The sequence below is a fragment of the Panthera tigris genome, chromosome D2, assembly GCF_018350195.1.
Source record: "Panthera tigris isolate Pti1 chromosome D2, P.tigris_Pti1_mat1.1, whole genome shotgun sequence".
NCBI lineage: Eukaryota > Metazoa > Chordata > Mammalia > Carnivora > Felidae > Panthera > Panthera tigris.
Genome location: NC_056670.1, coordinates 21,108,384 through 21,122,974, shown reverse-complemented (window position 1 = coordinate 21,122,974; position 14,591 = coordinate 21,108,384). Strand labels below are relative to the sequence as shown.

General features: G+C 41.5%; 1 protein-coding gene across 3 annotated transcripts in view; it reads left to right on the top strand.

The window, feature by feature from the left end:
* Nucleotides 1-14,591, top strand: part of CCDC6 (coiled-coil domain containing 6) — a 108,092-nt gene that overhangs the window by 56,194 nt on the left and 37,307 nt on the right. For all 3 annotated transcript variants that reach the window (XM_007095832.3, XM_042959853.1, XM_042959854.1), the window contains exon 3: nucleotides 12,510-12,638. In XM_007095832.3, coding sequence (XP_007095894.2) covers nucleotides 12,510-12,638 — 129 coding nt within the window. The remainder of the gene's footprint in view (nucleotides 1-12,509; nucleotides 12,639-14,591) is intronic.

Here is a 14,591-nt window from a genome sequence, read left to right as displayed (position 1 = left end):
TACATATATATCTCTGACTTTTTTCAATCTAATCCAACTTTTAAATTTTAGACCTTAAAATAACAAATAGGTTAATAGTTTTGTACTTAAAAAAATTTTTTTTTAACATTTATTTATTATTGAGAGACTAGAGAGAGACAGAGTATGAGCAGGGGTGGTGGCGAGAGAGGGGGAGACACAGAATCCGAAGCAGGCTCCAAGCTGTCAGCACAGAGCCCAACGTGGGGCTCAAACCCATAAACCGCGAGATCATGACCTGAGCCGAAGTCTGACGCTCAACCGATGGAGCCACCCAGGCACCCCAATAGTTTCGTACTTTTGATTCATATTTGAAATCGGATCTGGTCCTCAGAAAATAATGCCACTGTCGCTACAGTAGAGAGTATTATATTCTTATGGAAGGGCACATTCTTATTGATGATTCAAAGTACTTAAGAATAACACTTTTCTGGATCTCTTGTTTAATGCCATGGCTTTATTATTACTGACTTGGTCCTTGAGGTTAGAATGCCTTCTGGAACACATGTAGTTAATGTTTCCTAGCATCCATAGAAAGGTGAGACAGGAAAGGAAGGAAGTTGAGGGCAAAAGCCACTGCTGAAGCTGCCGCTACCAAGTGACTGATAGCCAAGCAGCTCAGAGGGACATCAGGCGACAGCGTTATTCCTCCGTCTCTTTGCACAGGAATAAAACTGACAGGAAGATTTCAAGTAAGTCCCTGAACCTGCCTGTTCATCTAGACAAAGGCTTACCACTTGGTTTACCCTTTCCTTCTCCTCGCCTCAGTTCTGGAGAAGCGGTTTCTCCTTCAAGTACCATCTTACTGGTTGTGCTCTCTGGAGTGCGTGCTTCCCCAGCCCCAGACAGGCTGTGTCTCAGGGTAGCAGGCATGCCCGCGGGCACAACCAGTGAGCATAGCGTCTCAGATCCCTTCTTGTGAAGCATGTGCACCAGAATGTGAGGCTGCCTGCCTCTCACCCCGAGTCTGCCTAGTTACTAGGATGGCAGTGTAGTGATTTTGTTTGGGCAGGCAGCAAAATCTCATGTCAGGGCAATAAATACACATGAGATACTCTAGTTAGCTTTAAAGGCACCTAGGCTGGGATGGCCTTCGCATCAGTTCGGATGAACACTGTTTCTGCCCTCCCCATGGAAGAGGAGAAGAGACTGTGAAATATGTTCTTCATTAAGGTGGCCAGAGCAGTGGCCCTCCTGGCTTTTTTCAGGGCTATTAGTGCTGATCTGAAAAATTTGCTGTTACCTATAGCTCACAGAACAGTAGGGTCAGAGAGTGTGTGTGTGTGTGTGTTGTTTTTCATTACAAAAATTCTGAACTTCAGCGTTGTCTGTTCTTTTTTTCTTTTCACGGAGCAAGGGGCTTGTACATTGTGTTTCCCAATACATCTGCAAAGGCTCCCGGGATGTTTTTAATGCATTTTAAATGATGTAGCCTCCAGAGGCCAAATTATGAGCCAGAATTTTCCTGTTTAGTAGCCTGCCAGAAATCTCTGTCCAACACAATTTGCATTACGATTAGAAAATAAAATGAACATGATACAGTTGTTTAGACTCTGAGAAATCATGGAGTTTCTTTCCAAGTGTATGCATGTGTGTTGACATTAGGTCTAGATTGGATGTGCCAGTGTGGACTCCAAAAATGTAAGGGCAAGAGTAGAGGCTTTCAGGCTTCCCATACTGACTTCCTTTGAAAAGTGTGGGAAAACTCAGGTAGAGAGAAAACAAAAGTAGACAGACAATGAAATTAAAAATAATGAGATGAAGCTGGAGTGGGAGCTTACTTTATTCTCCAGGGTAGGAGTAAGCATGGTTATTTCTAGGTGAAAAGATGAGTCTGGCTCCACTGTAGATGGACTTGAGCCATCATTGGAAACATTTTTTAAATGACTTTAAAACACTGCAGTTATAAATGTTCCCTGTTTTGCACCTCTTGGGTAGGTTTTCTATTTCAAAACCGTTTACAGTCAGCCCAGTCAGTAATTACCTTAAAATACGGAGCTACCTTCACTTTCTTCCTCTTTATTCATAAAGGTGTGGCCTTGTTTTAGTTCACAGTAATGTCTCAAGTTAGAATGAATTCTTTATTTGTACTGAACACTCTATTCCTCAGAAGAAGGAAGTGTTAGGTTTTACAAATTGCATTTTCAATGCAGTAGGCCGACTCCAGGCCCTAAAGGATTTCTTTATATTATTCGTGGAGCATCTTTTAAAAATCTCCTAGGAGACCTGGGTGGCTCAGTCGGTTAAGTGTCCAACTTCAGCTCAGGTCATGATCTCATAGTTCGTGGGTTCAAACCCCACATTGGGTCCTGTGCTGATGGCTCAGAGCCTAGAGCCTGCTTTGGATTCTGTGTCTCCCTCTCTCTCTCTTTCTCTGCCCCTTTCCTTCCTGCTCATGCTCTGTCTCTCTCTGTCTCTCACAAAAAATGTTAAATTTTTTTTTTTAATTTTCTCCTAACCAGATTTCTCTAAAGGCGTTAATGCTTTAAACAGCTTTGTGCTGTGGGGAATCTGGCAAACTCAAACTTAGCCCACTAGGTATTCTGGGTAGATGGGAAGCCCCATGTTGTAGTGGAGCCATCTGTTCAGACATGAGGGCTTGTAGGGCTCCTGGGTGGCTCTGTCGGTTGAACATCTGACTCAATTTTGGGTCAAGTCATGATCCCAGGGTTGTGGGATCGAGCCCCGCATTGGGCTCCACACTGAACATGGAGCCTGCTTAAGATTCTCTCTCTTCTTCTCTCTCCCTCTGCTCCTTTCCCCTGCTTGTGTCCTCTCTCTCTCTCTCAAAAAAAAAAAAAAAAAAAAAAAAAAAAGGAAATATGAGGGCTTGTCCTTGATGTTGAGAATGTTGACAAGAAAATAGCATTTAAAAAATAATTTTCTGGAAGAGCCTAGCTATTGCCTTGCAAAAATTGCTTATACCTTCCCCTCTAGAAAATGACAGATTAGGTAATTCAGACAAACCTTACCGAGGATCAATAAAACCTACACAGAATGCTCTTAAATATTTTTTAAAGCATGAAGAACTAGCAAGATGGAGAAGGCCTGCTGGGCTATGATCTGGGGGAGGTGGGGATTAGGAAGACCCAAACTCCCAGGGCTGGTTTTGTCCTGAGCATTTGCTGCTTATTATGGAACAGCAGAGAAACTGAGCTGTGCTATGGTAGTTGTGTAGAGCTGAGGTTACAGAAGTTAAAGCTCAGCGTTGGCCAAAGATGGAGACAGCGATAAATGACCTACACTTTAATCATGAACCTTAGGATAAGAATAAACCAGGTTTTTTTAAAAAAAAAATTTTAATGTTTATTTTTGAGAGAGAAACAGAGCATGAGCAGGGGAGGGGCAGAGAGAGAGGGAGACACAGAATATGAAGCACGCTCCAGGCTCTGAGCTGTCAGCACAGAGCCCCATGCGGGGCTCAAACTCACAGACTGCAAGATCATGACTGGAACTGAAGTCAGACGCTCAACTGACTGAGCCACCCAGGTGCCCCAAGAACAAACTAGTTTTGTATCACCTGGTGAACTGTAAATCATGAAGCTTTTGTTTTGGATTAAGGTAGACCCAGTCTTCTGGTGCCTGGCAGAAGAAAACAGAATTTTCTGGAAGAAGATACCATCATCCTAGACCACAAATTTCACCTACAAATACAATTTCAAATATGTTGCCCAGCACTCAAGGAGAACCAGGCACATGGAGATATGAGATTTCATGGATGTCAACCAGTAGAAATGAAAGAACAGAAATGGACTTCACAAATACTTTAGATACTGGAATTATCAGACACAGACTCCAGAGCAGCCATGCTTACTACATTCAAAGAAACAAAGATCAAGCTTGAAATCTTTGTTAGGAAATAGGAAACATATCACAGTTTTTCTTGTAGCTATTCAAAAGGAGAGTGAATAACTCATGAATAATCATATATGGCAATATGTTTGAAATTTTTAAATTGTTTTTAGTCTTTTTTTAATGTTTATTTTTGAGAGAGTGCCAAGTGGGGGAGGGGCAGAGAGAGGGGACAGAGGATCCAAAGTAGGCTCTGCACTGAGAGCAGCAAGCCCCATGTGGGACTTGAACTCATAAACTGTGAGATCATGACTTGAGCCAAAGTTGGGCGGTTAATCAACTGAGCAACACAGGTGCCCAGTACATTTGAAATTTTAGATGGAATGGACAAATTAATAGAAAAACATACTGTCTACAACTGGCTGGGGAAGAAATAGAAAACATGAGCTTTGTAACCATTAGAGAAATTGAGTAGGTGAGAAACAACCTTTTGTAGTGAAAAATTGCAGGCTCAAATGGTTTTACTGCAAGTTGTATCAAACATTCAAGGAAAAAAACGCAGGTGATCTTTGCACAGCACAGGGCTAAGGGGTGCCACCTCCTCCTTCCCATCCTTCTCTCTCCTCCCCCCCATCCTTCTCTCTCCTCCCCCAATCAAAATCTGTGTATAACTTTTAGTTCCCCTGAAAAACTTAACCACTAATAGTGTGCCATTGACTGGAGGTCTTACCTATAACATAAATGGTCAATTAACACATATTTTTTATGTTATTTGTATTATATACCATCCTTTCTACAGTAAAGTAAGCTAGAGAAAAAATGTTCTTAAACAAATCATAAGAGGGACACTTGGGTGGCTCAGTCAGTTACGTGTCTGACTCTTAATTTCGGCTCAGGTCATGATCTCACAGTTTGTGAGAATTCGCCCTATATCACCATCTGTGCTGAGAGCCTGGAGGCTGCTTGGGATTCTCCTTCTCCCTCTCTTTCTGCCCCTTCCCCACTCGGGCTTGCTCTCTTTCTCTTTCTTAAAATAAGAAAAATAAACTTAAAAGAAAATACATTTATAGTATGGTACTGTATTTGTTAGGGGGGAAAAAAAACCTATGCCTATAAGTGGATTTCAGAGAGAAGAGCATTGAAGCTGGAAGGGACAGGAAAGTGCTAAGGCCTTGGGTGGGATCGTGCCTGCCATGTTGGAGGAGCAGCAGAGAGGCCAATGTGGTTGGAGTGGAGTCTTGGAGGGAGAGGAGTAAGAGTTGAGATTGAGGAGGTAATGGGTACTGGGGGTTTGGTGGCCAGCATGCAGATCACGTAGAGCCATTGAGCCATAATCATGAGTTTGGCATTCACTCTGCAGTGGGAGCCATGGGGGGCAGGAAAGGGGTTTGAACAAAGTAGTGAAATGATCTTGCCTTGATTGCTATCTCAAGAAGAAATTATGGAGTGGAGGCAAGGTGGGAGCTAGGCTGTCTGTTATAAGACTATTCCATAATCCACACTGAGATAGGGTTGATTGTTCTAGGATGTGGTAGTAAAGATGGTGATCATTGGGTTCTAGGTACATTTTGAAGGAATATCCTATTGGATTGACGATGGATTAGAAGTGGGCATGAGCAAAAGACAGGCTCAAAACAGACTTGGAGATTTTGGCTTCCATGATTGGAAGAATATAGTTAACCATAATTTAAGATGGGAAAGACTTTAAGTGGAGTAGACTTGGAGTGAGAAGGTCAGAACTTCAGTCGAGTGGTCTAGACATCCATATGGAGATTACAGATAGGCAGCAGGGTAGATTTCTTTTAACAGAGAAATTTGGGAGTATTGCCATTAAGTAATGCCTAGAGAAGAACAAAGACATGTCATTGGAAATCACATAAAGAGAATGCAAAGACAGGCCACAGTGTGAGAGAAGGTGTTTGCAACTTGTATAACTAACACGAGACTACAAATCAGTGTGAAAAATGGACTGCTCCAAAGAAAATGGATAGAGACTTGAACAGACTCTTTGCACAAGCAGGTAGGCATATGAGCAGGAAACAAATGAACAAGTACACATTAGTAATCAAGAAAGGCAAAATAAAACACAAGAAGATATTACTAGAGAAGTCTTCTGTATGCTCTCAGGGAATGGAAATGGTTGCTGCTTTTAGAGCAGTTTGGCATTACCTAATGATACTGGAAATATTCACGGTGTGTGACTCAGCAGTTTCAGTCCTGGATATATTCATGATGTTTGCATATGTACACCAGATGTATACAAGAATGTTTTTTGTGGCATTGCACGTAATAGTAAAAAACCAGAAATGACCCAAATACTCATTGTCCATAGAGTAGACAAATTGTGCTCATCCAGCGGGATATCATAGGGCAGTAAAAATACTGTTCAACTAAGTAATGCAGGTGAATGAAATCCTAAGTTTATCTAGCAGAGGAAGCTAGACAAAAAAGAATGCAAAACCAAGCAAAACTAATGTTTAGAAATACATAGGCAATAAAATTTCTTTTAAAGAAAAAAATGCAAGGAGTTCTTACTATGAGTGAGAATCAGGAGAGCCATCACCCCTCAGAGATGGAGAGCTGTGATTCGGAAGGATACACTAGGCTCTGGGAGAGAGCGGGCAGTGTTAACATTTGTTGACTTAGGTGATGGTCACCTGAGAGTACTATATATGTAGTAATGGCACCCTTTATATTTACCTAGTTGTCTTGTTCATCCTGAGGCTTACTCTAAGGGAACAGTGTAAAGGAAGTGAGTCAGTGTTTGCATGGACAAGAGATTTGTCCATGATCTGGAGTGGAATTCACTATGTTCTGGTCACTGCTGTTCATGGAGCTTGCAGTCCTGTAAGAGTGATCGAGAATGTATACAGGAGCTCGAGGATGGCAGCACACATCAGGGATAAGGACGAAGGCTGTGAAGTCAGAGACCTGTGTTTCAACCCTGGATCTACTCCTCATCAGCTGTGTGATTTTGAGCAAGTTACTTGACCTCCCTAAGCTGTGGTTTTCTTCTTGGTAAAATGCAAAAGATAGTATCTGCCACAGAGTTATGGCCATATAAAATGCTTGGTACATAGTAACTAGTGCCTTAAAGTATTAGCTGCTTTTAGAAGTAGCTAATAGAAAGATACGAAACATGAACTAGACGTTATCATGCACACAGGTACAATGTGCTCCTCACAGCTTAAAGAAAGGGAGGATACAGTATGTTGGGGGCATGTGGGAAGGTACTGTACTGTGGAAGATGTTTTCTGAGCCATCGCTCACTTTGAATAGGTTGAAGGGAGGGATTCAGGCACTCTACCAGAGGGTACAGCACGACCAGGGTTGTGGAGGCAGGGGTGTGCAACCCCTGGACTGGAGTGGTTTCCAGAAGTGTTTGCCCAGCATCATGGGTTTCAGTTTTTTAAATTTATTATTTTAGTAAAAGAGTCTTTACTCTTTTAAGAGTAAAAGACATGAACTTTGCCTTTAACACAGTTACAACCATGTGCTGTTTTTTGGCACATCCATTCTTTGTTAGGTGTCTGGACCCTGAAGGCATTTATACTCATGAACCTTAGACTGTCACTTGGGCAGAATGTGAAATAGCATGAGGAAAGCATGGGAAACTTGGATAGGATTGGATCATGGAAGGACTTGAATGTCATGCCAATGATGTTATACCTTTGCAGGTAAGTAGGGAACCATTGAAGGGTTTTGAGCAGAATGTTGATGTATTAATAGGGTTTGTCTGTCAGGATGATCTACACTGAATCTGGGGAGATTTATTAGGAGGCTTTGGCAGTGGCCCAGTGAAGAATAATAAAAGACTTGAACTAGATTGGGGCCATGAGCATACAAAGAAGAGGGTGGTTTGACAGCTGCTCTGGAGGCTGACTAAATGCCAACTGGTAACTGATATGAGGTGTTGATTGAGAACAATTGTACCAGTGACAGAAGGGGTTTGGAGGTGGGAATAAGTGTGGGCCCAAGAGGCATTTAGTGGTGATATAATGAATTTGAAACGGGAAGCTTTCTGCTCACACTCCTCAATAGAGTGGCTAAAAAGTTGGTTCATAAAAGACTCAATGTCTTTTCACCTAGTTTTGAACTTTTTTTTGCAAAGCTTCTATGAATAATATAATTGTGTTTGACATCCCAATGACTTCATGCAGTTATTGTCCTATGGTGGCCTTTACTTGGCCCAGTGCAGTTAGTTCTAGCTTTTGGTAGTTGTCGGTAAACCAAGGATGCTGGCTGTGGGATGGGGGTGTTGAGTACACAGAAGTATTAGCCTGGACTAGTGACAAAGAAGGTGGGAGCATCTTGGGTTTATTCTGAATTGCACTGAGAAAGCTGGGTCCTGGGGCTGGTGGCTGGAGGCTTGCCTCACTTGGCAGTAGCTAGATGGACAACAAACCCAGACTCGCAAACATGCTTCGCCCAGCCTGGGATTTGGCAAACTTGCTGCATGCCGGCTGGGAGGCTTGGCTCGACAGCCGACCTACATGTGCACCTGTGATGGTTCTCTTAGGTGAACAGTTTGCAGTGCTTCTACTTGCTAGTGAGAATTCGACCCAGAATAAAGGTCATGCAGTGAAGAATTCTGGAGTCTCTTACACAAGAGGGAGGCCTGGTTCACAGAAGTGGCTCCAGAAAGTCTTTATAAATTGTAAGATAGCAGTTGTGAGTGATCGAATGATGCTTAAGCCTAGCCTATTTGAGATCAAATTAATGTTATACTTGTCTTTTTTAACAGGCTGGAAGGTTGCTTTAGGGCTTCATATATAATGAGTTGATATGGTAACAAAATGCTCAAGTTTTAATACTTAGGAATTCATAGGTTTATAGTTTGTATCTTTGCTTATGGCTTTCAGTTATGTTGGTTTTGTTTTGTTTTTGATGGTGAAACCTAAGTAGCAAACTTATTCATATAGCCCTAATTCCATTGAAAATGTGCTGCCAGTGGATCATTTGTTACATAATATAATTTCCATTCTACACTTTTTTAAATTAATGTTGACTATATTGCACAAATAGTCATAAAACCCTTGCATAATCTTTGTGATTGACTTTATAAAGTGTATTTATAGAAAATTCTGATTAAAAAATTAATCTGCCTAAGCCTTTTGCTTTAGATATATTTAAGGCACACACGTGAGTTTATTTCAAACACATTAATAGAATTTGCTTGACTGTTTACTTCTCAGTTTGAATGACTTGTGCTCTAGTTTAGGATCACTGACCTTCTTGGAAGATTTAAAGTTGCTCATAAAATGTTAAGACCTTTGATTAGAAATTTAAAATCATGCCTTGAATTTTATGCCTACACGTAGGAAATTTATTTCTGAGAGCTGGCTTGTGTCAGCCTGAACGAGGCTCCTTTTAGGGTTTTTGGTGTCATGAGCTGTGGCTTCTAGGCAGGTGGATTCGGGATGTTGGTTCAAGCCCCGTTGGGGCCGAATGACTTGGATTTACATGGTATCTGTTAAAAAACCAACAATTTCTGAATGTTCCTCAGGCGGACTCTGCAGTTGTTAGTTCCTCAAGATCCCTTTCTGCTCTCTCACCTTCTTGCTCATCTGAACTCTCATGACTTTGAAGGGGGTGTCTCTGTATCTGTGTGTTTCTCTTTGTATTGGTGGTTTCTTTGTTCCAAGGAAGAACCTATTTCCTGTTTCTAATGCTCTGTTCAGAAACTCCACGCTCTGCCCCGAAATTGGCTGTCACCTGAGAGATGTCAGAACAAAGCAAGCAGCAAAGCTGTTTGTTCCAGCCCTGACTTTCGGGGAATGATGAACACGCGCATCTTTTGGGGGATGATGAACACGGGCATCTTTGGCAGACAGATCTCAAGATGGCTTGATCTTTCCCAAATGGGTTAGTGTAACCCAGGGATCTCACTTGAGTTCTGGTGACAACAGCTTTACCATCAAATTTTCCTTAGGGGATATCTCTTGAGAGGGAAAAGCCTCTTAAAATGGAGAGCTTTTATGAATTTTATTACTAGTTTAATCTGTATTCTTAAAGGAAATACCTCATCAGATATTGACAATATAGACCATCTGTCTAAATAGGAATATTTTTCTGTAAGCCAATGACAGCCTTACCTTTTTCTCAGATTAACATTCTGGCTTTGTGGGCCAGACATGTTTCAATGTTAGATTGCATCCTTGGTTGTTTTAATTTACCTCAGGGCAGAAGAATAATGCTAAAAAAAAGGGGGGGTTCTTTTAAATAAAAATGGCAGCAATTGAAAGCATATTGGAGGAAAACATACCTGGTGTAAAAACTACTATGCAGAATGTTTAAAGGTTTTAAGACTAAAGTTTATTTTTCTAAAACCAGTAGACACCATTTAAGCTTGGTGGTCATAAACTGTTCTAGGGCAAGGGTGACATCTTCACTCAAGATGTCCCCTGCGTCTAACGTAGTACCTACAGATGGAGGGTACACAGGTATGTTACAGAGTAAAAGTGTTAGGTGGGGATGGGCATGCTTTGCTGTTTCTTCCTCGTGAGTGGTCTTGTTGCATCAGGGTCTTTGTGTCTGAAGTGCCAGGAGCTCTTCTTGTTCTCTGTTGGTTTCTCTTGTTTCTTGTAATTACTGCTTGATCCTGCAGAACCTGAGTTTTAAAGAACGAGCTAAAAATAGACTTGTCACTGTAAGTGCTTCCTTGCATCTGCTTTTTTCCTGGGTTCCTGCAAGGTTGACCAGCTTTTCTTGAAGTTGCACATCAAAAACAGTTGGAGAAAGAGGCATCTGTTTCGTCAACATTTCCAGCTTAGAAAACTGTCAGACTTTAACCTTTTTTTTAACCAAGTATGTGCTTGCAGAGCAGTGGTAATTGTGTCGGTGTGGTGAGGGTTCGGTGCAGCCGTATAGAGGTTGCTCAGGCCTGGCTAATCTTTTTGGGTTGCCCGTCATGCCATATGCAGGGTTTACCCAGAGACACAGCGTCCTCCAGGCAAGTGTCTGTGGCGTCTTGTTTTCTGTTGGGTCGTTTGACTTTTTAAAAAAAAAAAAAAATTTTTTTTTTAACATTTATTTATTTTTGAGACAGAGAGAGACAGAGCATGAACAGGGGAGGGGCAGAGAGAGAGGGAGACACAGAATCTGAAACACGCTCCAGGCTCTGAGCTGTCAGCACAGAGCCGGACGCGGGGCTCGAACTCACGGACTGCGAGATCGTGACCTGAGCCGAAGTCGGACGCTCAACCGACCAAGCCACCCAGGCGCCCTGGGTCGTTTGACTTTTTAAACGCTAAAGATGCACTAGATGCTAGCAGAGTCTGAAGCTGATTCCTCCTAGGTTTGCTCAGGATCCAGTGGGAGAATACTGGCTTGGGGTTCAGAGCAGAATGTGGGTCCCAGCCTCCACTGCCTTCAGCTGAATTATCTTGGTCCAGTCTCCTGTTTTGTCACATAGGAAATGGGAGTGATCACGCCTGCCTAATGCATATGAAGAACCTGGTACACAGTGTCTGCCTGAAGAAGTGATTTTGAGGGTGAAAGTAGGCAGCAGTGTCCTCTTAGACCCCCACATAAAAGTATATGTGTTTCATTGTTTTTAATGGCTTTTACTTAATCTCTCTTGGGCCCTGTTGCTGTCATTCTCTCCAACCCCTGCTGTGAATGAACACTCCCAATTGAGAATGTTAGAAATTAGAACCCCAGTTGTCATTTCCTCAATTCCCCTTTGGTTTTGATGGTTGGGGGACCTTTTAAAAATACTTTTCAGTGACACCATAACCTTATCTTTTGTTTCTTTTATTTTTTTAGAGAGAGCGTGAGCAGGGGGAGAGGGGCAGAGAGAGAGAGAGAGAGAGAGAGAGAGAGAGAAAGAAAGAAAATATCTTAATCAGTCTCAATGCAGAGCCCTGCATGGGATTTGATCCCATGACCTTGGGATCATGACCTGAACCAAAATCAAGAGTTGGACACTCAACCGACTGAGCCACACAGGCAACCCTAACCTTATGTTTTACCTGCATAAATAAGAAGCCTCCCTCCTGGGCTTTTAGGAAAGACGTAGGAGGTGTGATGTACAGTCTCATTATAGAAAGATAATTAATTCTACTGGTTTTTGCCAAAGGATGCTTATTAGTATATTGAGACATAGCATTCAGAATAATTTACTAAATATGTTTTGTGATTGTGACATCTCTTCCTTCTTTACACACATATAAATCTGAGTAAACTAATTCATTTAATTAAAACTGACTGTAAAATTTCTATTTTTAATATAATTTTTATGGTATATAGTTTGAAAAGTACTGAAGGGTGTGTGTGTGTGTGTGTGTGTGTTTGAATAGGGATATTTTTTGAAAACGTTAGTTTTATATTTGAAGTTTCCATCCTTACCTCATCCCTAGCTTCCCAATTCCTCTCTACAGAGGCAACAACTTCTATGTTTTTAAAAACTAAACAATCTGTATTTAATCATGGTTTGATGCTCAGGTGTATTTGCCCTGTCACTTGTGGCCTTTTGGCTCAGGCCAGGAGCTTATGTACGTGGACTCTAACTTGTGGTTGTGAATTAGAGGACCCTCGGAGCAGGTTACACACTAGGTGTGCACTTGGGTGTCAGCAGAAATGAGGATTGTAGCTTCTGTGATGATACTTCTTACTCGGTGTAATCAGCTTATGGAGCCGGTGTTTCCGTGGCTTTTGAGTGTCTCAATTCCCATGTCTGTGATTTTTCCATTTTCCAGTTGCAGCATGAGAAAGCCGAACTAGAACAGCATCTCGAACAAGAGCAGGAATTCCAGGTCAACAAACTGATGAAGAAAATTAAAAAACTGGAGAATGATACCATTTCGAAGCAGCTTACATTAGAGCAGGTAAGAATCTATAGTTTTCTCAATACACTTTTTTCCTCATATTATTCTCCCTCACCTTATTCTTTTTGGCCTCAGATACCCTGGGGCATGTGAGTGAAAAATATTTTTCAGCTGTTTCTTCCCACAGTGGAGACTTCATTTTTGTAGTAAGAGTGACAAGTCTGTGGAGCACCTGCTCTCTCTGTCTCACACTTTCTCTTTTTTTAACTGCAATTAATAAAGTTTCTGGAGATATACTGTGATGTACTGACTTACAGGTAGGAAATGTTAGGTTCCTTTTACAAAGGGGGAACAATGTGTTTTTAACCACAGGATAGGTTGTGTGAAAGTTCCTGAGACAGTGTTGCTGTGGAACTAAAACTTTTTTTTCAGGGATTCTTGAGAAGAGGCAATTAGCATTTTTCTTCTTTGAATTATTAGCAATATGATATGAACGCTATCTTTTCCCAATGTGATTTGTTGGTACAGATATGGAGGCATAGATTTGGTTGCTTATCCTGACTCAGCCTCTCATTAGTTGTATGACCTTGCATTACCTTCTCTGGGCCCAGCTTTTCCATTTGTAAACAGAGAAGGGCAAACTAAAATCAGGAATGGCGAGCTTAACCAGGTACAAAAGGTGGCAAGTCATAGTGTATAATCCCTTTGTCCACTGCCCTCTGCACATGTTGGTGTTTGAGCCGGGTCCTCGCCTTGGGAGTCCAGACTGGGTCTTGTGCTCCTTCAACACACAGAACTGTGGGCAGCCATTGTCAGCCCATCTGCGTTAGTATGTTGACAAAAGTACCTGTTATCCCTAGTCTAGATGCTCCCTAATGCTTTTGCCCCAATCGAATGTCCTGAAATTTTACTTTCCCTAAGCTAATTATAAGAAGCTGACCATACTGTACAGCGATGTGGTTTCCATGTAAAATTCAGTGTATTGACGAAGGTCTTTTAGCTCTTTGTAATTTCAATCCTGATTGTCAGTTTGACGGTTTGGCTAAGCCTTTCATGCAAAGTTGTCTGATTTATCCCGACTTTAGGGTCTTTCTCTGTATCTTAGTTCATGCTGACTGATTGTGAAATCTACCCAGGGCCGTTCTAGTTCCATTATTTTACCTGAGAACGAAATGGTGATGGGAATGTCAGGTTTGGGAAGAAGTCCAGGTTGGCTTTAAACTCATCTAACTGACTTTTGTTTTCTGTGTTATTCTTGTATCTCCCTATATCAAAAGAAAGGGATGTCACTGGGTTTTCTAAGATTGTGAATAATGGTCCTAAAAACATTTTTCTATCCCTTCCAGGTAAAAGAAAAAAAAGGTCTATTTTCAAAGGTTGGCTATTTGATATACATCCAGAGTAATCTATATTTACCATTCATCTTTGGAATTCAGATGCAGTATCTAAATTTGGAAAAATCCACATGCTGTTGGAAAACATTTTGTTCCAGAGTTCACCTGTTTAATTCCTAGGATAGGGGACAACCAGTTCCGTTCAAGTTAAAGCTTTGAAGATTCTTGTTGAAGGTCTCTGACACACCAAATACTTGTTACTGATACTTGTTCATCAAGAGCTGACCAAGTGAAATTCTCAGTGCTTTGTATTGTGAGAACTTCATTTGGTCACAGCGTTCATGGTGATGGCTGAGTGTAATGGCTTCTTTCTTGTATTTGCAGAAGTTCTTAAGGAGTCTGTGGGACAGGGGCTGTGATCCAGGGTTTAGTGTGGCCACAAGGTGGAGGTAGTGGTCTGGCATCAGAGAGAGGACAGTTTGGTCTTCTAGTCTATGGGAGAGAGAGAACGAGTTGTTGTACTGTCTAAAGGCTCCAGCGACTTTCATAATGGAAACCCTTTAAAATGATTCCAAGGCATACATTCTTGCCAGGTTAATGACTTAATACACATTTAGGGTTATTTCAGACCTCAACAATTAAGAAATGGATTTCCACAATGGAATATATGCATTGTAAA